The 24,391-nt window shown below is 52.9% G+C and overlaps 1 protein-coding gene across 1 annotated transcript in view; it reads right to left on the bottom strand.

Moving 5' to 3' along the window:
• Positions 1-13,786: 13,786 nt before the first annotated feature.
• The window catches only part of NAP1L4 (nucleosome assembly protein 1 like 4), a 47,597-nt gene continuing 36,992 nt past the window's right edge, over positions 13,787-24,391 (bottom strand). Inside the window, 4 exon segments of the mRNA XM_017887393.1 lie at positions 13,787-14,991; positions 21,016-21,072; positions 21,528-21,557; positions 24,202-24,321. Coding sequence (XP_017742882.1) covers positions 14,953-14,991; positions 21,016-21,072; positions 21,528-21,557; positions 24,202-24,321 — 246 coding nt within the window. The 3' untranslated portion in view covers positions 13,787-14,952.

Below are 24,391 nucleotides of genomic sequence, written 5' to 3'. Positions count from 1 at the left end.
GGCCCTTGGGCCACCCCGCCCGCCCGCGCCCCGCGCGCCCCAGGCCATACCCTCCCCAAGCCCAGCCGTCCGGACCCGCACGTCCGCGCTCCGGCCGGTCCCCGGCCGTCCCCTCCCATCTCAGAAGCCCGCGCTCCTGTTGCCCCCGATGCCCCAGCTGTCCAGCCCCGTGGGGTGACTCGAGGTCCCGCCCTGCCCGGGCGCTCGCCCGCACCGTCTCGCAGGCCGCCCCGCGGAAGAATGCGCTGCAGCCAGCCCTGCCCGCGGTGACTCACGCCAGGGAGCCCCGGGAAGCACCCCCGGGCCCGGGGCCGGCCCACCGTGGGGAGACAGCGGGGACCAGACCTTCACCTTCCAGGCGCCCCAAGTCCAGCCCTGCCGCTCTCGGGCTCCCGGGGCAGAAGGAGGGTCGAGGCCCCCTTCCCTACTCCCGAGCGCTGGCCGTTCCGTCCTCTTCGGGGGCCCTTCCCAGGGGGAACAGTAACCTTCGCCGGATTAGGGAACACGTGGAAAGGGCTAGAACAGCAACCCATAGAGCTCAGTACATGGGAGGGGAAGAGGAAGCCGGCTCTCCTCCCTGCGCCCTCGCGGTGTCCCGAACTGGGGGACGGACTGCTCCGACCGCGTCCCCACGACCTGGACCGGAGAGAGGTCCCGGGAGCCGAGGGGTCCGGGCTGGGCCGCGACGCCCGCTCTCTGGGATCAGCCTGGGGCGAGGGTCGGCGGGGCGGCTGAGTCATCGCTTTCCAGCTGGGCAGACGGGCGGTTTTATTTACCCTCTTCCTTTAAAGGGTTTAATAGACAGGAAGCGAAAGCCGGCTCTTCCCGGGTTCCCAGGGGTGGGGGTGAAGCCGGCCGAGAGGACCCCGGGGACCCCGGCTGCTCCAGGTCTCCCACCTTCCCGCGCCCCTGCCCCCCAGCTGCGTCCTGGGGTGGTTACAGCAGGAAGTACCGCCTCTGGCGTCGGATTTGGCCTCAATGGCGGAGCCCACGCAAAATGAAAATGAGAGTCCCCTGATTCAAAATGTATTTAAAATGTCAAGACAGTGGCAGCAGAGCGTAAAGCCCAGACCTGAGACCAGCCCCGCCTCCGCCGCCCTTCAGGGTCACTGTAAGGGATAAAGAGGCGGCTGGCTCAGAGGAGCGCCCCGGACCAGGTTCTGTGAACGGCATGCAGGTGGCAGCTGCCCGGTGGTCCTACCTGTGTGGCCAGAGGACATGGCAGTGAGCAGGGGCGTGATGTGGAGGGGCAGTGCCGGCAGAGGGCAGGGTTGGGCTGTGCCAGGGTTCTGGCCTGGGCGTGAGCCACCTGCCTGGGGCCGGCAGGTCAACACTGCCCCCTGCCTGACACCTGTCCTCGCAGCAGGGCTGGGATCCTGTGGGGTGAGGGAGCAGCAGGTAGGGTGGGCGGGTGAGGGGAGATCAGCCTTTGGCGAGGAGAAGGGACTCCAGCATTGGCCCAGAGAGGCTGCAGGAAGGATGCGGACTCTGGTATCCCTTCTGCTGCTGCTAGAGGGCCCTGGGCTGCCGAGCAGTGGGGCCTGGGCAAGAGGCACCTCTGGGCAATGGGAGATCAGGAGAAGTGGCCCAGGGCAGAGCGCTCTGTCACTGCCCGAGCCCACAGGTGCCTGGAACACACCCCGGCCCACCAGCCTGCCCACCCCATTGAGGGGCCAGCCATCGGAACTTCGGCTCCAGGCAAATCCCCCAACACTCGGCGTTGCTTAAGCACCTACTGTGTGCCTGCAGGCCTGGCTGGTGCTGGGACCCCAGAGGAGGGGAGAGGAATCCCTCTAACCCCCAGGGGCACAGCAGGTACATGAGGGTGGGGATGGGGGACGGGGGTACTGGGGGCCAGGAGGACAGCTTGGAGGACTCTATGGGGAGGGCGTGCCCTCGAAGATTCCAAGGAGACCTTGAAGGGCCAGTGGTGCCTGTATGCCACCACTGTGTCCAGCCTCCACCTAACCTGGAGAACGCCCCAAAGTGGGCATTCCAGCCCCCATTCCACAGAAGAGGAAACTGGCTCAGGATGGAGAGGGCCTTGGGGAAGGGACAGAGGACAGGCAGGAGCAGATAAGAGGCTGGGAGAAATGAGGGGGAGGAACAGGGTTTGGAAACCAGGTGAGGCCAGGTGAGGTGTGCTCCCCCAGCCCCGCCCAGCTCCTCTCTTTGCCTGTACCCCAGTGGCACTCTCAAGGGAGGCTGGGAAACTCAGTCCCCTGGGGGCAGGACTTGTAACCCAGGGGTGGTGCTCTGACAGGTGGGGCAGGAGCTGGGAGGCCAGGAAGCAGGGGATGCAGCGGAGATTCAGAGGCCCTGCCCTCCTGGCCTCCCCAGGGGGTTTCCTACCCATTCAGCCCCTGTCTGCTATTCCCTTCATGGACCATGTGAAGACCTGGGGGGTATGGAGCTAGATGGCCCTTTGGGGGCTGCTGGAAATCAGGTCTGAGCCCTGGAGGCCAGGCCTCCCCAGGCAGCTTCTCTGCCCACAGTCCCAGCCCCAGGGACTCAGTCATAGTGGCCCTGGCCTCCCCAGCAGCGGCTAGACACCCTGGGGCCCTGCTTGGCAGAACCAGCCTGAACCTAGTTGCAAATGTGGGCGCTGGAGGGAGCCGACTCCCAAGCCTGACCAGCCCTGGACCAGCAGGTGACTTCAGGAGCCGCCAGGGTGTCTTTATGGACATGGGCAAAAATAAAGCATGGCCTTAGGAGGTGAGAGGGGCTTGGAGGACACAATGCCCACTTGGCAGGTACTTGCACGCAGGGGCTGCCCATCCTCTCCGCATCCACCCGAGGGGCTTTCCCGCCACCACCACACTGCCCTCTGCCCCTCTGACCACCCACCCTCTGCCAGCACCCCTCAGCCTCCCTTGCCTGCAGCCTGAGCCTCACCTGGTCCCACCTGGGGCTGAGCGGTGCCCCCAGGAGGAGCACTGGCCCCATGCTGCAGATGCAGAAAGGGTGGCTCAGAGAGGTGCAGCGACTTGTCAAGGTCACATTTACAAGGAAGGACCTATCCCATTCCCCAGAGCAGGCCTGCCGGAGGGCCTCCTCTGGAGGATGAGGACTGTGGACACTCACTTCCTGGGATGTGGGGGAGGGATGTTGAGGCAGAAGAGTGCCGACATAGGGACCCCACACGAGGGTCTTCTGAGGATTGCCCCCTCCTAGGGCCATTTGATAGCCAAGAGCCTGGGAGCGTCTCCAGCACGGCACAGAGATTGGAACCCGGTGTGGATTCGGCTGCACCCCATGGGACCTGCTTTTACAAGGGTTCTGGGCCACTCACATGCTGGAGGCGGAGGAACCACCAGCTGGAGAGATGCCAAGGTCAGACAATGGCAGGACAGTCTGCGTGGCACTGCCCTGCACTAGTTCTGTGCAGTTATTTCTCCCTGTTGAGACTGCTTTCTTGGGTTTGCAGGGAACGTGGGGTGGGGGTTTCAGAGAGGTGGTGACTCACCCAGGTTACACAGCGGCCAGTGAGGCCACATCCACAGCTTCCCCGATTTTGTGGCACCCTGTGGCCAGGGGCAGGAAATAGCCCTGATGTTCTGTGACTGCTTCTCAGGGTGGGGAGGGGGCTCTGCCTCGAGTTGCTAGTGTCAGGCAGAGCCTGTCCAAACCAGGTTTACTAATATTTATCTGAGGGGTCACATCCAGGATTCATGCGGAGCCTGAGCCAAGGGTCCTCACCCCCAGGCAGGCGTTGTACAGCCTGGGTGCCCAAACGTCTGACCTGGGACACTAGCCGCCCAGTCCAGCTGCCTGGATCCTTGGCACCAGAGCCCAGCTGTGTGAGGTTGTTAGCAGCTGGGGGAGGATGCGGGCACCTCTCCGAAACTCCCTGAGTGAGGTCACTTCCTTATGGTGACGAGGCCGAGCCCTCCAGGCACTTGCCCAACGAGCCTGGCCATCCTGCCAGCCTGTGAGGAAGCTGCGTGTCATAGAGCTGCATGTCACAGGGCCCGGCCCAGTGCCTAGGGCTTGACACCACCCTCTTGTGGGAGGGGTTGCTCAGGGACAGCCCTGAAGAAAGGCCCTCTGCTCCTCAGTCAGGAAGGCCCACCCCTAGCTCCTCTCACCTCCTCCAGGAAGCCTTCTCAGATGGCCAGGCCTGCCTCCTGCCAACCACATACTGCTAGGGTGTGGGTCTCCAAGCCTCTGCCCACCTGAGCCTGGGGAGGCTAGGGGAAGACCCAAGTTGCCTGGAGTTGCAGCACCTGAGCAGTGCACTTTTGCCACCTCACTGGTGCCACCTCACCTGAGCCCGTGGCCCATGTGCCAGGGCCTGTGATTCAGGCCTGCCCTCGATCTGTCTCCTCCCAGCCGCAGCCTGAGGAAAGTGAGAGGCACCGTGACAGGACCCACCTGGTTTTCAGACACTCGCAGTCAGCCTGACCTTGGTCTCTGAGGGCTGTGTTCTCTGTTGCTGTGTCTCTTCCTGAGCTCTTCCACTGGAGCCTGACAGGCAGGTTCTACCTCACAAGGTGTTGGGGATTGAATGAGATACCAGGAACACCCTTCTCCTTGGCCCCTGATGAGCTCCTGTTTATCCCCGAGTACCCTACTCAGAAGCTATTATCAGTTCCTTAAATGCAGTGATAATGTTTTATTCTCTGGGACCCTCAGGGACCAGCCCAGGCACTTAGGAAATTATTCTGAAAACTGGTGGCTACAAAAGCATCCTGAGGCCAGGCTCCGTGGCTCACGCCTATGATCCCAGCAAGTTGGGAGGCAGAGGTGAGCAGATTGCTTGAGCCCAGAAGTTTGAGAACAGCCTGGACAACATAGCAAGACCCCCCATCTCTACAAAAAAATAAAAATAAAAATTAGCCAGGCATGGTGGCGTGTGCACTATAGCCCCAACTACTTGGGAGGCTGAGGTGGGAGGATCACTTCAGCCTGGGAGGCTGAGGCTGCAGCCAGCCGTGATCACTCCACTGCACTGCAGCCTGGGTGACAGAGTGAGACCCTGTCTCAAAAAATAAAGGCATCCATGTCATTGTCCAAAAGACCCCCTCTGCACTGACTACCGAACATGCAGACTGTTGGCCTGTGTATGAGACCAGACAGCCCCCGGCTGCCTCGGGTGAGACTGGGCGTGCCAAGATGAGGGGGCCCTGTGGGGCAGAGTGGGGCCTCCGTTAGGCTCCATTAGGCTGGTGTCGCCTCCACAGGGCTACTTGTGGGTGGCTGTGGAGCCCCCAGAGGTTGGGAGATGGGTCCAGGACGTGGGGAGCTCGAGGAAGGGCCCTCCCAGCAGTCACTCACAGATGGAAAAGAAGAGCAGCCAACATGACTGCCCTGGGCCTGGCTTACGGGAATATCTCCAGAAGCCTGAAGGAGTGAACCAATGAACAAAGGAACAAACAAAATACAGGAAGGGAAAGAGGGAGGACTGAGGTGGCCCCATGCCCTGCACAGGGCTCAGATTGCAGAATCGCTGGGGCAGTCTTCTCACGGCACAGATGCTCACCCTCCTGGCCTGAGCTTCTCATTCAGCGGGTCTGGGGGAGCCCTGGCAGGTGTATTATCATTAATTATTTCCAACATTAAAAAATTACCAAAGATAGGCCAGGCGCTGTGACTTGTGCCAGTAATCCAGTGCTTTGGGAGGACTAGGCGGGAGGATTACTTGAAAACAGGAGTTCAAGACCAGCCTAGGCAAGACAGCAAGACTCCATCTCTTAAAAAAAAAAAAAAAAAAAAAAAAAAAAAAAAAAAAAAAAAACCTACCAAAATAGTAACAAATTGTTGATACAAAAAGTAAAAAAGAGGCTCGAATTATTTCAGAATTGATGCTGGGCATGGTAGCTCATGCCTGTAATCCCAGCACTTTGGGAGGCCAAGGCAGGCAGATCACTTGCAGTCAGGAGTTCAAGACCAGCCTGGCCAACATGGTGAAACCCCATCTCTACTAAAAATGCAAACAACAACAACAAAATAATAATAATAATATTAATAATAATTAGCCAGACATGGTGGTGCACACCTGTAATCCCAGCTACTCGGCAGGCTGAGGCAGGAGAATTTCTTGAACCTGGGAGGCGGAGGTTGCAGTGACCTGAGATTGTGCCATTGCATTCCAGCCTGGGCAACAGAGCAATAAAAAACAAAAAATAAAAATAAAAACAAAATCGAGTGTTCATCTCTCATGTCTCCCCACCTAGGGCCACTCTCATCCTTTTTTGTTTGTTTGTTTGAGATGGGGTCTTGCTCTGTTGCCCAGACTGGAGTGCAGTGGCATGATCTTGGCTCACTGCAACCTCCACCTCCCAGGCTCAAGCAATCCTCTCGCCTCAGCCTCCTGAGTAGCTGGGACCACAGGTGTGTACCTCCATGCCCGACTAACTTTTTTGTATTTTTGTACAGACAGGGTTTCACCATGTTTCCCAGGCTGGTCCTGAACTCCTGAGCTCAAGCAATCCACCCATCTCAGCCTCCCAAAGTGCTAAGATTACAGGCATGAGCCACTGAGCCTGGCCTCTTTTTGTTTTATTATTTATTATTATTATTATTATAAATTTTTGAGACAGGGTCTTACTCTGTGGCCCAGGCTGGAGTGCAGTGGCACAATAATGGCCCACTGCAACCTCGACCTCCTAAGATTATGATCCTCCCACCTCAGCGTCCTGAGTAGCTGGGACTACAAGGCACGTGCCACCACACCTGGCTAATTTGTGTATCTTTTGTAGAGATGCGATCTCACTATGTTGCCCAACCTGGTCTTGAACTCCTGGGCTCAAGCAATACACCTGCCTCATCCTCCCAAAGTATTGGAATTACAGGTATGAGCCACTGTGCCTGGCCTCATCCTTTTAAAAAAAGCATTTACATTATTTTCACAATGCTTTTTTTTTTTTTTTTTTTTTGAGATGGAGTCTCGCTCTGTCGCCCAGGCTGGAGTGCAGTGGCCGGAAATCAGCTCACTGCAAGCTCCGCCTCCCGGGTTTATGCCATTCTCCTGCCTCAGCCTCCGGAGTAGCTGGGACTACAGGCGCCCGCCACCTCGCCCGGCTTGTTTTTTGTATTTTAGTAGAGACGGGGTTTCACCGTGTTACCCAGGATGGTCTCGATCTCCTGACCTCGTGATCCACCCGTCTCGGCCTCCCAAAGTGCTGGGATTACAGGCTTGAGCCACTGCACCTGGCCCACAATTGCTTTTTGTTTGTTTTTGAGATGGAGTCCCACTCTGTCATCCAGGCTGTAGTGCAGTGGCACGATCTTGGCTCCCTGCAACCTCCACCTCCTGGGTTCAAGTGATTCTCCTGCCTCAGCCCCCTGAGCAGCTGGGACTACAGGCGTGTGGCACCACACCCAGCTAATTTTTTTTTTTTTTTTTTTTTTTGTATTTTAGTAGAGATGGGGTTTCACCATATTGATCAGGCTGGTCTCGAACTCCTGACCTCAGGTGATTTCCCCACCTTCCTCCCAAAGTGGTGGGATTACAGGAGTGAGCCACAGTGCCCAGCCTCCTTTCACAATTAAATATAGGATTGCCCTGTGATCCCACAATTCTGCTCTTCTCATTCACATGCTCACAATAACTAAAAGTAGAGTCTGAGAGGTCCACGCACACCCATATTCCCAGCAGCACGCCAAAAGGTAGAAGCCACCAAGTGTCCACTGACAATGGGCACACACAATGTGGTCCACCCACACACTGGAATAGTCACAGCCTTAAAATGGAAGGGAATTCTGGCCAGGTGTGTGGCTCGCACCTGTAATCCCAGCACTTTGGCAAGCCGAGGCAAGTGGATCACCTGAAAAATTAGCTGGGCGTGGTGGTGCATGCCTGTAATCCCAGCTACTCAGGAGGCTGAGGCAGTAGAATCACTTGAACCCAGGAGGTGGAGGTTGTGGTGAGCCAAGATTGTGCCATTGCACACCAGCCTGGGCAACAAGAGTGAAACTCCATCTCAAAATAAAATAAAAATTAAATTAAAAAATAATGGAAGGGAATTCTAACACAAGCTACAACACGGATGGACTCTGAGGACACTGTGCTGAGTGAAGTAAGCCAGACACAAAAGGACAAGTACTGAATGATTCCACATGTACGAGGTCCCAAGAGTCATCAGATTCTGAGACAGAAGGCCGGAGGGCAGGTGCCAGGGGCTGGAGAGGACAATGGGGAGTGTTTAATGGGGACACAGTTTCCATTTGGGGAGATGAGAAATTGTGGAGGCGGATGCTGATGGTGGCTGCACAACTGTGTGAATATGCTTGGTGTGAATATGCTCGGTGTGAATATGCTCAGTGTATGTTTAGTCCAAATATGCTCGGTGTGAATGTGCTCCAGTGTGAATATGCTCAGTGTGAATACGCTTAGTGTGAATATGCTCAGTGTGAATATGCTTAGTGGCACTGAACTGTGCACTTTAAAAAATGGTTAAGAATGTAACTTGTGATGTGCCTTTTACCAGTTTTAAAAATGCATTTACATATGAATATCCATGCATGTGGGGGTATGAGCTTGTGTCTCTTCCTGTATCTGGGCCATTTCCCAGGAACCCCCCACCCCAGCCCTCATCCTCTGGAATCCTCCATGTCTCAGCCACCCCTTGTGATGGATGGGCTTGGGCTAGGTCCCCTGTTGCTGTCATCATACACGGTGCTGCCTTCCTGGACACCAGACGTGGCACTGCTGGGCTAGTGGGGCCCTCAGATGTGTGGTAACTGCCAAGATGGCCCACCAGTGGGGCTGTTCCTATTCACCCTCTCCCCTGAGGGCTGCAATGCCAATCTCCCCATGGCCAGGCCAATGGTAGGCACTCTGTACTTAAAAAAAAAAAAAAAAGAAAAAAAAAAGGGGTCAATCTGGGCTGGGGGCAATGAGTCACGCCTGTAATCCAGCACTTTGGAAGGCCAAGGAGAGTGGATTACTTGAGTTCAGGAATTTGAGACCAGCCTGGCCCAGATGGTGAAACCCTGTCTCTACTAAGAATAGAAAAAATTAGCCTAGTGCAGTGGCATGCACCTGTAATCCCAGCTACTCGGGAGGCTGAGGCAGGAGAATTGCTTCACCCTGGGAGTCGGAGGTTGCAGTGAGCTGAGAAAGTGCCACTGCACTCCAGCCTGGGCCATAGAGTGAGACCCTGTCTCAAAAAAACAAACAAAAAACCAAAACAAAACAAACAACAAAGACAAAAAAAAACCCCACAAACAATCTGGTGGTCAAAACCTGAGGTCTTGTCTTCCCACACATTTCTCTATTCAGGGGGTGGGGGCAGTCATCTCTCTGGGTGTCCGTGGCCTTTGGCACAGCTGTCTGTTCCTTTTCATGTGATTTGGTCTGTTTGAAAGGCCCCTTTCATGGGCTGAATGGTGGCCCCCAATAAGACGTATCCATGTTCTACTCCCCAAAACCCATGAATGTGACCTTTGATGGCAAAAGGGTGAACATGACCTTAGTGGCCAGAGTGTGATAGAGGCAAGGCCCCTGAGAGCAGGAGCCTCCCTGGACTACCCAGGTGAGCCTCACAAGGGAGAACTGCCTAGAAGTAGGCATAAGGGGAGGAGGCCACGTGAGACAGAGGCAGAGATTGGAGGGAAGTGGCTGCAAGCCAAGGAACGCCTGGAGCCCCCAGATGACAAGGAAGGGTCCCCACGTAAGGTTTGGTGTTCTGGTCCTTGGGGAGGGCAGCACCTGCTGAAAAGGGGCAGCTTGAGACCCAGGGACTGCCTCAGGCCCTCACTGGCGGCCCCCAGTCAGGGGGCAACAGACTCTAGCAACTCTGACCAGTGCCTGCGCCTGAAGTCCCATCTCCAGGTGCTCCCTCTTGTCCTCCTGACCCTGTACCCACCTTGCTTGGTGAGGCACTGTCCTCCCTCCTCCGACTGGCTACCAGTCAGGCAGGCACTGGTGAGGGCCGGTGTGGGCAGCCCTGCCATGCCCAGGGTCTGGGTTCTGAGGAGGTGAGATTTCTCCCCATGTCCCAGATGCAGAAATTGAGACCTGGGGAGATTCGGAAACTTGGTGGACACCACAGACTTCTTGAGGAGCCCGACAAGGGTGACCTGTGGGTCTGCCCTGAGTGGGGTCCTGGACACAGCTGTAGCTGCCCCATTTCTCCTGGGCTGGGCTGGGCCAGGCTGTTGGGTTGTCATGGTAAGTAACATCCGGCTGCCGCCCTCAGAGAGCCATGAGTCAGCATAGCCAGGATGGGCCAGTGATTGGCACCTTGGGGACAGCCTGGCAGGCGGGGCTTCCCTCAGGCACACCAAGGTGACCTGGCCTAAGCAGGAGGCATCCAGGCCTCACCCTGCAAGAGCTGGGCTCTGGCTTCTGTCCTGAGCTTCGGGTCTGTCTCTTAAATGGGGAAGGTCCCAGGCGCATGAGGTGCCTGGAAATCCTCACCAAATTCAGAGCCTCAGAAACTCAACCAGGACCAGCCTCAGGAGGCGTCCTTCCAGCAGGCCCTGCTGTGGGGTACAACTGCTTGCCAGTGTCTCCTGGTGGGTGGGGCTGAAACAGCTGGGCCTGGGGTCCCCTGGGCCCCCCACTCCACATGAAGATGCTCCCTGGGGCAGGTTGGGGAGGAGGTGCCTGCTCCAGCAGAAGGAACCTGGGAAGGCACCTGTTCTGAGGGCTTGGGGCAGAGGCTGAAGTCCATGCCAGGCTGTGGCCAGGTCGGGCTGGCTGGCGGGGAGCCATAGGCTTCTGCACACAGCAACCCCTTCTGCAGGCCCAGGGCTCCCTCAGGGCACTGCAGCTGTGGTTGGCTGAGTCTGGGATGGTCACTTCTCCCACCGCTGCCCCTGGGTGTTCCTCTGTTGCTCACTGGTTGCCCAGCCCTGAGTCCTGACTCAGAGTCAGGCAAGCCAAGGACCCAGCAGGGGCAGGTCAGAGGTCAGTAATATCAAGGTGTGCCTGGATGAGCCAGGCAGAGGCCAAGGGCTCCACCTACTCACTCTGGCTCTCCCCCACCCACCCCACCCCTGCCTCCCACCTTAGGGGCAAGCTTGGATCCTGGCAGCCCAGGCTGACTCAGCCTGTCCAGTGATGGGGTTGGGGGCAGCCTGTGGCATTTCGAGAGGGACAAGATGGGTGGGGTGGCAGAAAGCCCTGGACCTGGGACTTGGGGAAGGGGGCTCTGGCCCCATGGGTGGCCCCTTGGGGCTGGAGAGGTTTGCTGGGCAGTAGGACAGGAGCAGGGTGGGATGTCGGCTTGGTCCCAGCTCCACATAAACGGGGGCCATGAGCCTAGAGAGCAGACTGGCCAGGTAGGGTGACCTGGGGGACAACCACCCGCAGACCCACATGCCAGGCAGCTGTGGAAGAGGGTCCCAGGTGACCCTGCCGGGGAAAGCAGCAGCCGTCAGGTTCTGGGGAGTCACAGCTCCTGACTCACGGGAAAAAGCAGAATTTTAAGTGGAATCACCCTGTTTTGGGGACTTTTGAAAACTGAGCTTCAGGCTGGGCAGGGTGGGTGGTTCACCCAAGGTCAGGAGTTCGAGACCAGCCTGGTCAACATGGTGAAACCTCATCTCTACTAAAATACAAAAATTAGCCAGGCATGGTGGTGCATGCCTGTAATCCCAGCTACTTGGGAGGCTGAGGCAGGAGAATCACTTGAACCCGGGAGGTGGAGATTGCAGTGAGCTGAAATCATGCCACTGTACTCCAGCCTGGACAAGAACAAGTCTCCGTCTCAAAAAAAAAAAAACACACACTGAGTTTCATTGAGTACTAACTTACATAACCTAATACACCCACTTTTGAGGCAACTCAAGAGTTCTGACAGCAGTATATACCTGTGTAATCACTTCCATCCCTCCAAAGGGTTCCTCAGTCAATCCGCCCGCCCCAATTCCCTCCCTGGCAGTCACCGGCACTGTAGCTTTGCAGGCTCTAGAACCAGACAGAACTGGGGCCCTCCAGAGGCCGTCTTCCATGCCTGGCTGCTTGCTGTGTGGGTTCTTTCGCTCCTTGCCCAGAAGCACCCGTGTGATGGTAGTCGACAGAAGCGTCTCAGCCACCTGTGCAGGGGGGTGCCCCAGGCCCCACCTCCCATCTCCTGGGCTACTCCCCAAACTCCTGCCCTGACCCCAGCGCCACTCATTTTGAGTCTCAGTTCCTGCACGGGGTGAACAGCCACAGGGAGGGCAGGGGCTGCGGTGGGGCTGGACGGTGAATGTCTGCCTCCCAGCAGGGGGCTCAGTAGGGACAAAGGAAGGGCCAGGCTAGCAGAGCTGAGGTTCTATGGTGGCACCCCCTGGCCCCCGGGACCAGAGGGGAAACAGCCACCCTTCACCCAGGCCAGGCCGGGCGGCCGCCACAAGCCCCCACTTTCCAGCTGCCTTCCAGATGGTGGCTCTGGGCAAACCTCTCAACCACTCAGCGACTTTGTGACCATTCATGGCTGAGGTCCCGGAGCTGACCATGGCCTGGGCTGGTTCCTGGGCTCCTTGGCCACTGGAGAATGACCTTCCCTTTCCTGAGACACTGGGGAGCAGGCAGGACACAGCGGCCATGCAGGGGTGACAGAGGCCAGGTGCTGAGGTCTTGGGGGACACCAGGCACCTGCACCCTCGGGCCTCCACAGCTCCCCGGGCTTCATGTTGAGGTCCTGCACCCAGATGATGATGTCCTTGGAACTGGGCAGCATCCACAAACCATGCGCTCCCAAGGGGCAGACTCAGTGGGGGACACAAGAACCCAGCTCTGTGAAGGATGCACGGCAGGTGGGTGCAGGGTCCTCACACACTTCTTACTCAAAAGGGAAAATCCAGATATCCCCATCCCCAGAAGCCACAATGTTAACATCCCCTTTCCCCCACTTGTGCAAATCTGATCTAAAACCACCCAGCTAGGTAGTGAGGGGCACTCCACAAGCCTGTAGAGCTCCTCCTAAAAGGCACGCCGGGCACCCAGTGGACGGGACAGTGTGCAGGGCTCTCATCTCCCCAGCTGATGGGGGGTCACTGCAAAATGGCACCTGCCCCTTGGATTACGGGGTCTGACCCTGGGCAGACCAAGGCCAGGGTGCTGCTCACCCATGGGGCCACCCTGAGGCTGCGGAGCCTGAGACCAAGCTCCCCCAGGTACTTCACAGGATGGGGACGGAGGAACGGGTGCAAGAAGCACAGACGTCAGGCTCCACAGCCCTTGGGGGTATGCTGGAAAGACATTCACTTCCCAGCCTGCACCTCCCCTTCCTGCTGCTCCCAGGGAGAAGGGAGCCCACGGGTGAGCTGGAGGCGGCAGGGCAGGGCCAGCCATGTGGGGAGCAATGAGCCAGCTCCATGGCTGCCTTCTCATGACGGAGTTTCATTCACCAGTCAGCGCTGCCAAGGCTGGGATTCCCACGGTCAGGTCAAGAAGCGCCAGTGCAGCAGGTGTTTGAGTGGAGTGCCTCCTCTCACTGTGGATGGAAGACACACTGGGAAAAGCTTGAGAGAGCAGACAGACCTAATACGGGCTTTATCAGGAAGTTCTCCTCTTGGAGCCTTGTGGATGGACAAGGCACAGTCCCACTAACTCTGAGAAATGATCCCCTCCTGGGGGAGGGAACGGTCTTCCCCTGGGCCCACAGTGAAGCTGCCTACATAGAGCAGTGACTAAGGTGTAGTGGGGGCGGCTACAGCAGCCTCTGCCTCCAACTGAGCTTTCAAGGCCTCAGAAGTAAACTGTACAACCAGTCTTGGAGCCACCAATACCCAGGGCTCAACAGAGTCCAACAGGGTGTAGGGCACATATGAGCCGCCGGAGGGGAGCAGATGGCACCCACCTGCTTCCCCACCACATTCCCCTACAAAGAATGACATGGCACAGTGCTGACTCCATGTTTCACAACTTTAATAGAATATTCTAACTATTCTGTACAAATTGAAAACACTGTATTCAGTTACAAATGTGTTCTAAGGTTAGGCTGAGCACTCTCCACAGGCCTGGTCGGTGCGGACACGGCCATCCCCAGGCTGCTGGAGAGCGCCGTCCCCCACTTGGAAACCCCACCCACCAGCCGCCAACCGGTCACACCAAACCCAGGACCTTCAGACAGGATGAATGGTGGGGCCCAGCCATGGGGCTACTGAGAAAGCAGGACGTGACGCTCATACGCTCAACTGAAACGCAGGACTTCCCGGCCCAGCCCCTCACTGGAAAAGACCGCCAAAGCCCGGCTCCGGCAGCAGGGCTGCGCCTGCGTCACGAGGACGGGCTCGCGTCTTCAGCCCTGGTGGCAAGGAGCAGCGTTTCTTCCGCACAGGCCTTGCTCCCGCTAGGAAGTGGCACATCTTCCCGCTCAGGTCACCAAGGTGGTTCAGAAATGGTAAGGACGAGTGACAGCGAAAGGCCGCAGTCCTCACAGGCAAGAAGGGATAAATAAATATGAGGTGACCCGCAGCAGCTCTTGCCTGGGCTGGTGTGTCACAACGCTGACCCACCCCTTAAAAAAAGGAAATTAAGAAGCAACATCCTAAGAAGAACACAGCCCTACTCTACACAGCCCTTCTGAGATGATTAGCATGTAACAGGTGACGCAGGCTGCACACTCGGCAGATTAAGCGGCTGGAAACAGCAAGTGGGTTTCTTCGAATGAAAAGGAAGAATTCAGTCCAACTGCAGGAGGGCGGGAGAGGTTCTAGATCCTGGGAACCACATCAGACCTCGGCCCTTTTTGCCAAGTGACCCCCCACCCCCACCCCGATGTGGTCTATGGGGCCCTCCCACAGGGCCCAGGCAAGTCCAGAGCTACAGGCACCAAGGCTGCAGAGGGTGCTGGACAAAACCTCCTATTTCTGAAATGCATTTCAGTTGCCACTGTACAAGTTAAGCAAAATAATAAGGAAAAAGGAAAAGTGAAAGTGAAAATCATGCACTTGAAAACGAGTTAGATGGAGCAAGCGCTGTCGACGGGATTGTGCTGCGGCAAGGACCGAGGCCCCGCCCACAGGCCTGGAGTCCCGACAGTCGGTCTGCCAGGCACCCGCCTCCGCTTCCTACTGCTGCTTGCATTCCGCCGGCTGGCTGGGCTCCTTCTGTCAATGAAAAAGACAAGGCTTGTAGAGAACAAAGGCAGCTCCATTCACCAATTAGCTCCAATCAACAACGAAAGCCAAGACTGAATGGGTTCATTCTCATTGAAAAAATGGTTACTGCAAATATACTTTTTAAAAGCATAGTGACAAGAACAAAGCTAACTCCCCCTACCCCTGCACAGTCAAAGCAGGGCTGCTTTTTTTGTTTTTAAAGCTATGCCTTGAAGCATTCAAATTCATGTCATGTTCAGCAGGAGGGTTCTGGGACTCCTTGGGGTGGTGGAGCTCCAGGAGGCTGCCCATTAAAGGGCTGGGAAGCAGCCGGCACTCCTGCCCACACAGAGCACAGTGCGCTCAACATGGGCAGCTCCACCCAGGAAGGCCACCGCGGAGGCCACCCCTCTTGGTGCCAACAGTCCTCATTTCTCAAGGGCACATATGTCTCAGGGTAGGCCGGACCCTTGGCGCTCATGGACAGCAAATCTCTCCTCTAGCAGGTTCCTGCTCTTTGTACTACCAGGTTGTGCCCCAGCAGATCCATCTTCTCTGGTGGCCTGTACTGCACCAACAAATGACCAGCTGCCACTCCCAAGAGCTCCGTCTGTCACCCACTCTCTTAACAGTCTCACCAAGGGGGAATGCTATCCTTCCAGTAACGGCATTCGGGAAACATGATCCCCCCTCCCAGAAGAATGGATTAACTCCAATATTATCTAACACAGAGATCTTGTACTATTCAAACCACATCCAGCAACTCCATGAATTTGTGTGGAGGCCAACAATAGCCTAAAAAATAGGACATGATCTTGCTAATGCTCCTGAGCTAGTAACTTCATGGACCTATAACCTGTGATTTCTGGCCAAGATTACAAATTTCTCTGAATCCAGCGTGCCTATAGAACCCAAGAACTTGGACTGTATGGGGCAGAAAGACCCCTGGGTCACCATAAATGACATCTTCCACGGTATAAGCTGGGTTAACATAACTGACATCTTCCATGGTATAAGCTGAGGCTACGGTTCATTCTTTGGGAAATCACATTTAAGGGAGAGTCAAAAAAATATGTATAAAAGATGAAAAAAAAATCAGTAACCTTGAACCCTAGTCTAAGCTCCCAATCTCAGCCACCCCACAGGCTGCCTAAAGAGCCTGGCTGAGACAAAATGACGCTGACCAAAAACCCTCACCAAAAAGATCAACTGAGACCTGTCAATCTGACATTCAAGGGTAGACTGAAGGTGGCCCAGTGTATTAGCCAAGGGCACTGAGCCACTGGCCTTAAGAGTGTGGGGAATGCAGGGCGCCCTGGGCAGGCGCAGTGAGGGGAGGAGTGGAACAAGCAGTGTGCCTCCACCAAGGGACACGCCTAAAAAATGGGAGGTCAGTAAAGGAGCTGTGCAGGGACGGGGAAGACTGGGGCTGGTAACAGGGTGAGACTCCATCTTTATGTGCATTTAAGTTATGCAAATACTATGTCATGTCATACACAGGATTTTATAATTTATCCTACCACAGATTGAACATCCCAAATCCCAAATCTGAGACACTCCAAAATCTGGAACCCAAGACAAAGAAAATGCTCACGGGAGGATTCCAGATTTGGAATGCTCAACCAGAAATAAATCTAAATTATCCTAAGTTGCAGAAATGATGTAACAGGCATTTTCAACCATGAGAATGTAGTATTCGTCTGTCCTAAATAAAACCAATATCCTGGGTGAAGACTTCTAGAGGGAATAGAGTCCACATAGAACAGACTCTCAAGACTGGTGTCATGACCCAGTGCCTTGTTGGAGGGGAGTGGGCCAGGTACCTGGCTCTGGGAAGAGCTGCCTCCCCCGTGCCTGAGGGCACAGCCCCCTCTGGGCAGGAAGGCAGCACATGGTCCACCCCTGCCAGGCTTTGGTGCTCACACAGCACGCTGGAGCTTCTGCAAGTGACTGACAGTTTTAGAGGTGAATTTTACATATGAGACACCAATTGTTTTCAGCCTGTGATACATGCCCAAAAAAACCCAAAAACACAAAAAAAACAAAACTGCACCTAAACTCCTAAACTGAAGCATCCTTCATCTCATGTCATAAATTTTAATGATGGTTGGGTCATTAATCAACACTAAGATTATCAAGGGAGGGGGAGGGGGCATTTTAAAACGTACCAACTGGCCGGGCGCGGTGGCTCAAGCCTGTAATCCCAGCACTTTGGGAGGCCGAGACGGGCGGATCACGAGGTCAGGAGATCGAGACCATCCTGGCTAACATGGTGAAACCCCGTCTCTACTAAAATACAAAAAACTAGCCGGGCGACCTGGCGGGCGCCTGTAGTCCCAGCTACTTGGGAGGCTGAGGCAGGAGAATGGCGTGAACCCGGGAGGCGGAGCTTGCAGTGAGCTGAGATCCGGCCACTGCACTCCAGCCTGGGCGGCAGAGCGAGACTCCGTCTCAAAAAACAAAACAAAAAAAAAAAAAAAAAAAAAAAAAAAAAAAAAAAAAAAAAAACAAAAAAAAACGTACCAACTAATAGGAAAAAAATCTCATGTCTCATGGGACCATTTAAAAGGTGGGGTTTTAACAGATAACACTCGACCTGAGAAAGGCAACAAAGACATGCCACTAAAACACACTCGACCACAGCTGCGCTGGTGAAGAAGCTCCAAGTGCCCAGAGCTCTATGGCTGAAGAGGCAGTGGCCTCAGCATAACACTCCTTGGGGTTGCTACTGTCGCACCCTGCCCTTCTCTTCCAGGGATGCATGCTGAAATACGGACAGGCGGCATGCACCGGGGATTCTCTTCAAAAGAGCCGGTGGCATGGGAGGAGTGGGTGAGGGTACAGGTGGAACAGGAGTGGCTAAGTTCTTCAGACATGAGGGCACAACGGGAATTAACGGCAGCTAGACATAATTTTAAACATACAGGCAAATTCTCAAACCTGTCCCTGGAAAACAAAATCGTTCCAAGAGCTGCATCTGCCCTATGTACGCATCAGTTTCCCACGAAAGCAGCCTACATGAGGAAGACAGGGAGACGGTGGTGCTAAGACCTCGAGGACATCTGGTCTATGGGCTGCCAGGATCATGCTGCCGTTCCATGATGAGACCCTTAAAATCGGAGTGCCTACATACCCCGGCATGCAGAGGCCCTGCTACGGTCATGGGGGTTTCTCACGGCACCTCTTGTTCCCACCTCTCTGCTTTCTCCCACGACATCCCAAGAGTGCCACGAGTGAACGGGTCTCGTCACGGGCAAGGGCCTCTGTCTACTTACGGCCTCCTGTCAGCCATTCCAGGACAGGGCAGAGCTACAGGGATTGAAGAAAGTGGGGGGTGGGAAAGAGCTTCCAGGCTTACTGACACTCACTTTAATCTACAACTGGTTCTTGCTTCATTCAATTAGAGAATTCTCCGCCAACCTCACAACAGTACTTTTTAGTGCTGACACCAAAACAGATGCCAGTTAACACTGCAGATAAAAAATACTGGCACAGTAAAAGCTGTTACCCCTCTGTGTACCTATTGGTCTGCACAAAACATGAATTCAAAAAGTACAGATATTCAACAGACACGTGCTGGTAATGACAGTGGGCTGATTTCAACTGCCACAGTGTGTGTTCTGGGCACAGCTGGGCCCAGTGTATTATGCGCTCTGCAAGGACTGCTTATGGTGGCCTGTGTGCGCAACCCTGCAGACTGCTAACCATCCAGGGCCCTCTTGCTGGAAAGCAGTACCATCAGCAATGAAAATAACACCCAAGTTACATCTTTGCTACCTGGTTAGCAAGAAACACTGGGCTCAGAAAGCAGGGACCAAATCTAGGTTTGGTTCGTTGATTTTAAAAGTACATGTAACAGACACCTGTGCAAAAACAGTGTTCTTCAGAAAGCCCCATGTCAAACCTGTGACACAGTGAGTGTGCCTGGACAGCAACTCCCTCTTTCTTCAAAGTCAAAACAATGCATTGTATAAAGTATAGATCAGAAGTTTGGAAGTTAGGTATGAATGGAATTCCACCTTACCTAGAAACGTATGAATGATTAACAGACAAAAATTACACCTAAATGGGGAAAAAAATTGAAAGGAACTGTCAGCATGAAAGAAAATGAAATGCACAAAATTATACAGGAGGCAACGGCCACAATGTCTCATGATACAAAAGGGCTGCGAGATTCTGAACTCGGGGTGAACAACTTCAACACCAGACCACACTTTCAAACCGGGCAGAAGCACGACTCGCTTTTATCAGACTGCCCCATACCAAAACCTCCCTGCCTTCCTTGTCTTCTTTTGCTTGCGCAGACTCTAACACTGCCCATCTCTTTGGAAGGTGCATGTGACAGGGATAGCAGGCTTGGCCTTATCCCAGCCACACATGCCCGGCCGTCTCTGAACTTCATTCTCACCATTAGCCTGAACATGTTTTTAGTCCTTTCTCCCCCAGCCAACAAAACCTATCAGTGGTCTCATGGCGTGTTAGCCTGTAATCCACCACGCCACGTTCTCTGTAATGGCTGGTGAGAATGCTCTTTTAGAAACCTGGGACGTGAAAGGAGACTCAAGGTTCTCCAAGGTGACAGAAGGAAGCAGAACAAACAACAGAGGGGAGGAAAAGAGACGCCAAGGCACAGAATACAGGGAGGGGGAGACAAGTACAAGGACAGAGGCAGCTGTGCGCAGAGTCTGAGGAGGTGGCCCTGCCAATTGCCCCCAGTCCTTGCTTTACAACTGCAACCTTGAAAGCGTCCATTCAGCGCCCACAGGGCGAAAACATGGCCCAATAAACACACATGGCCCTTGGGTCCATCAGACACCCTGCAGAGCAGTGATGGGCAGCATTTATTCCCCCAGCGTTGTTCACTGGCTGACGGACAGCCCTCATCTTCCCTGTCCCTACACTGTGATCCACGCAAGGCAGACCCAGGCCTTGGTCTCCTACAGCCCTCACCGCCCACCACCACAGTGCTGAGCACAGGTACACTTTCAGCACAGAGACCTCCCACATCAACAGGCCAACCTTTAGAAGATGAACATTTCCATGGGCATATTATTCCCAGAGTGGTCTTTAAAAGACACATTCTCAAAAAAGTTTTAAAAGCTCTTCTCCCATCCCTTCCCTGAAGGAACCACAACTGTGAACACGCATTCATGGGAATAGCTGGTTTCAACCAACTGATGACAGAGCCAGGATATCACACTGACAGCTTAGTGCACACTCCAAAAAACAAGGGTAAAAACAAGCAAAAAACATTTGGTCGGACAGAGACACATTACAAAAACACCAGGTAACATTAGTATTCTGACAGCCCATAATATACTTAATTTTAAGAGGCAAGGGAACTACACATTTCATGTTTTATGAGAGGAAACTCTTATGACAGCTGTAGGATGACATTTAAGCAGTTCTGATTTTAAAATGTGTCAAATGGTCAAAGTACCTTAAGTTACTCTGAGACCACAAATAAAAATCTAAATCTGCAGGTAAAATTAATGGGGTTGCCCACTCATTTCCAACTCAGTTTTCTTTAGTAAACCTTCCCAATATATTTTAAATTATCTGAGACAGATGAGATATCTAGACACACCATCTGGGCATGCCCAGCTCAAGTGCAACTGTCAAATGATGCCCACAACCCCATCATTCTGCTCCTTAACAAAAAGAGCCCCCAAGTCCCTTCTGTGCACCTTTTCCAAACACGCACAAAGAAAAGTTTATGTTGTCAGTTAAATCATTACCTTACCTTGAAAGAATGAAACATTGGGAAAGTCAAGTTGCTCCACTGAGGAGTCTATGTAACTAAGACATAGCCTGAGATAGCTGGAAAAGCTTCTACTGAACATGTACATTCAACACTCAAATTATACACACAGTGCCTGAATAATCATTCCAGTATTTTTCTGACACATTTTAAACTTTCTAATTAGGGAATAATGAATACTGTTAACACTACTGCCTCAAAGTGGGGAACATTTTTAAAAGTCTAAGAGTGTAGCATAATAAGTAGGTCTGGGTGGCCCCAAAGTTACCAACCTTGGGGTTAATTTCTGCATCATCCTCGTCTTCTCCCTCCTCGTCACCTTCTAATTCCTATATTTAAAAAGTGAGAATTAGCTGGAATGACAAGATTTAAACTCTTGTGGCGTTCACAATCCACAAACACACGGAGCAATACACTGCCTTAGACGGAAATCAATTACTGCTACCCACAAGTGACTCATCACTTCCTCTGGACACTTAGAATTATTTCTAGGTATCTTTTTGTTCTCACAGACAGCCCTAAAAGAAACACAATTCTGAAAAAGTAGATTTTGTTAAATGATTATTTTCTAAGATACATTTTCATAAGCCAACTGCAGGGTCAAAAACTGTCACAGCATTTGCTATGCATTTCTGCTTAGTGTTTTAAGAACATTGTTAGAATCAAAGACAGTGTTACAAAAAAACGGGTGCACCACAGCCCTGTGAGTCCATAACCTTCAAGAAGAGAAAGCCAAAAAACAACTTCAGGGAGGTAAGTGGCACTGCATAAACCTGTCTCTTACCTCCTCTTCTCCTTCTTCACCTTCTTCAAACTGGAAAACACAGAAAACATTTTTAAGTTTACAAAACATGACAGCAGCCTGCCCGAGACACCAGTCCCATCAAATGACTCACTGATCAAGCCTAAGAAGAGCAGAAAGTTCAGCCACGCTGCCTGCTGGGCCTTGCTTGGCTGAGGAGTCATTTGCTTGTGTGCAATGCATTTTAAAAGCATGCCAGGAAATTGAAAGTCACGCAAAACAAGGAATAGGATAGGAAGCTGGTCAGCCAGGCTGTACACTGGACACAGTTGGGAACCTGGCACCACAGCTCTGCCCTGAGTGTTCTCACACCAAGGAGCAGGCACACAGGAAAAGATTTTTGTAAACCAATGAATTTGCTTTCCTTAAATTTTTTACAAGGCTGATCTAACCAGTAGCATAACGTTATTGGATACAGGAACCTGGGTATCATTTTACTTCTCACACAAAGGGAAAAAAAACTTAGTAGAAATATATTAAAACTTTGGTGTTTAATCTTTAAACACTAAGGTGCTCAAAGGTGAACCTCCAACATTAGTCAATTGTCTTGAATCAGTTTCTCCTACATCCAAAGACATCATTGGTCAGACTGAAAATCAAGTTTCAAACATGAAACTTACATTAAAAGCAAAACCACCTTATCACTACTGGTTGCATAACCAGGGTAGTACATTGAAAATGCAGTTTCATTTATCAACATTTCCCTTTTTGTTGAGCTCACACCATGTATTCCTTAGAGCCAACTTCAGTGGAACTTAGAAGGATCTTACTGTGCTGGTGTGGAGTTCACAGTTTGCACAGCCTCCTGGCGCCATGCAGCAGCCAGGATGAGACGTGGCCACAGTGCAGCACCCTTTCGCTCTAAGGATCCTAACTGGCATCAGACAGGGAAAGACTTCTTAATAATCTTCCATTTCAGGTCAGATCCCAACGGGCCTCCAGCAGGCTCCAGGGCCTATTCCAAAGCTCTAAGGACAGCATTTCGCCCTTGAGGGGCTGTGCACAGGGGCTGCTCCAGATGCATCACCCACCTGGGCAGGTGGGACTTTTTATGCCAACACTTACTGTGTCATTGCTCTGTGCCAGGTGCTATGTTAAGGGCTATGTTCAGGTGCCATGTTAAGGGCTTAACAAGTAACCAGGGTCTTCACCATGAACTCTACTTACAGCTGAGGAAACTGAAGCTTAAGGAGGTGGTGGAGCTACTAAGGGGAAGAGTGGGGATGTGAGTCTAAGCAGTCTAATCTGAGCTGGCACTTCTAGCCTCTAAATGACACTGCTTATCAGTAGTACCTGTGCTGAACATATTATGAATGAAATACACATTTACTATAAGCAAATGTGGCACAGTGCTCACCAGTAGTACAGACACCGCATATAAGTAAACAAATAGCACACATGCATATTCAAGTCTTTTAAACTGATGGGTGTATGATCAAAAAAGTTTGAGATAAGCTTTCCAATGTGTAGCCACTAGCCCTTAGCTCACTATTTAAACTTAAACTAATGTAAATGAAATGTTCAGTTCCTCAGTCACAGCAGCCGTATTTTATTTCAAGTCCTCAAGTGGTCAGTTCTACTGCGCTGGACCAAGCAGGCAGAAGCTAGTTCCATCAACAGAGAAAGTTCTATTGGAAAGTGCTGGTCTAGAATCCGTAAAACTATGTCTTGGCAGCTACCTGACTGTCCATGTTCCCTGACCTACAATAACCTCCCAGCCTAGGGATGAGCCAGCAAGTTGAGTTTTAGAAGTTAAACAAACAGTCTCAGACCTAACCGCTGACAAAGAGCACGCTGGCCTATTCTCCCCACTGGTGGAACTCAGTACAATGGGAGGGGTGTGAGGAGATGCTGGTCTTTACTGCCACAGGGGGCTAACGCCCTTGAACCCACCTAAGCTCTTGCCGCCCTGTCTGAAGCCCCAACGGGCCAGCCCTTCTAAGAAAAGAAACCTAGCGCAGCCACAAAACCTAAGAGCTCCACAAGCAAGAGACTGTCATCTAGAACATACTTCCAGTAACATTCTATAAAACAAAACTTTATTTTCCACAGATCAAGAAGACTTGAAGCTGCCTGAACCTTGGTGAGGATGGGAGTTTCTGAGCGGTGCACGGGCTGTGCGCCCCCAAGTTCTGCCCGTGGAAGAGCTGGCTTCCCTCAAGCCCAGAAAGGAAAGTGACATGCAATCTTGTTTTCTTGGGAGCATGGGTCTTTTTCCTTTTTACCTAATTAGATAGAAGTTCAGGAATTTCTATTTCTTTTGGGTTGATGAAATACAGGCTAGCATGAGTCCACTGTCAATAAATGTTTGCTGTGGTCAGACCTCCATGAAAGAGATTTTCCCCATGTTTAGAAGTTCCCTGAAGCTTAGGTTTTTAGAGAATACTGTTGAATCACTAGGCAGGGCTCACATAGGAAACTGGCAATCACCTCTGAAACTGCCTCACAGACACCTGCTTTTTCTGCTCTGTTCCTCAGACCTCTCCTCTTCAGGTACATTCCCCTCACAACAAGGACAGCAGCTTAGACTACATATCTGACTGATGATGTCATAAAAAGATTAGGCATGGGGTTTTCTCAAGCCACAATTCAGGGCCACTCTGCACCAACAGAGATAAGCACCCAGGTGGGAGACCCCCTTCCCCGAGCCTCATACATTGTCATCATCCTCTATGGCCTCCCCAGTGAAGTACAGCACAGCCCGCGGGACTATCCGCTCACGGAAAAAGTGTCCAATTTCAAAATCGGAGGCTAATGTGAATTCAGAATCTTCATCCTGAGGAGGAAAAACCCACGTGTTAACTCATTTTAATGGGATAAAAACATTCGCTTCACCACCCTCAGCT

This window comes from Rhinopithecus bieti, unplaced genomic scaffold (assembly GCF_001698545.2).
Source record: "Rhinopithecus bieti isolate Rb0 unplaced genomic scaffold, ASM169854v2 scaffold_1014, whole genome shotgun sequence".
NCBI lineage: Eukaryota > Metazoa > Chordata > Mammalia > Primates > Cercopithecidae > Rhinopithecus > Rhinopithecus bieti.
This window is presented reverse-complemented; position numbering and strand designations above follow the sequence as displayed.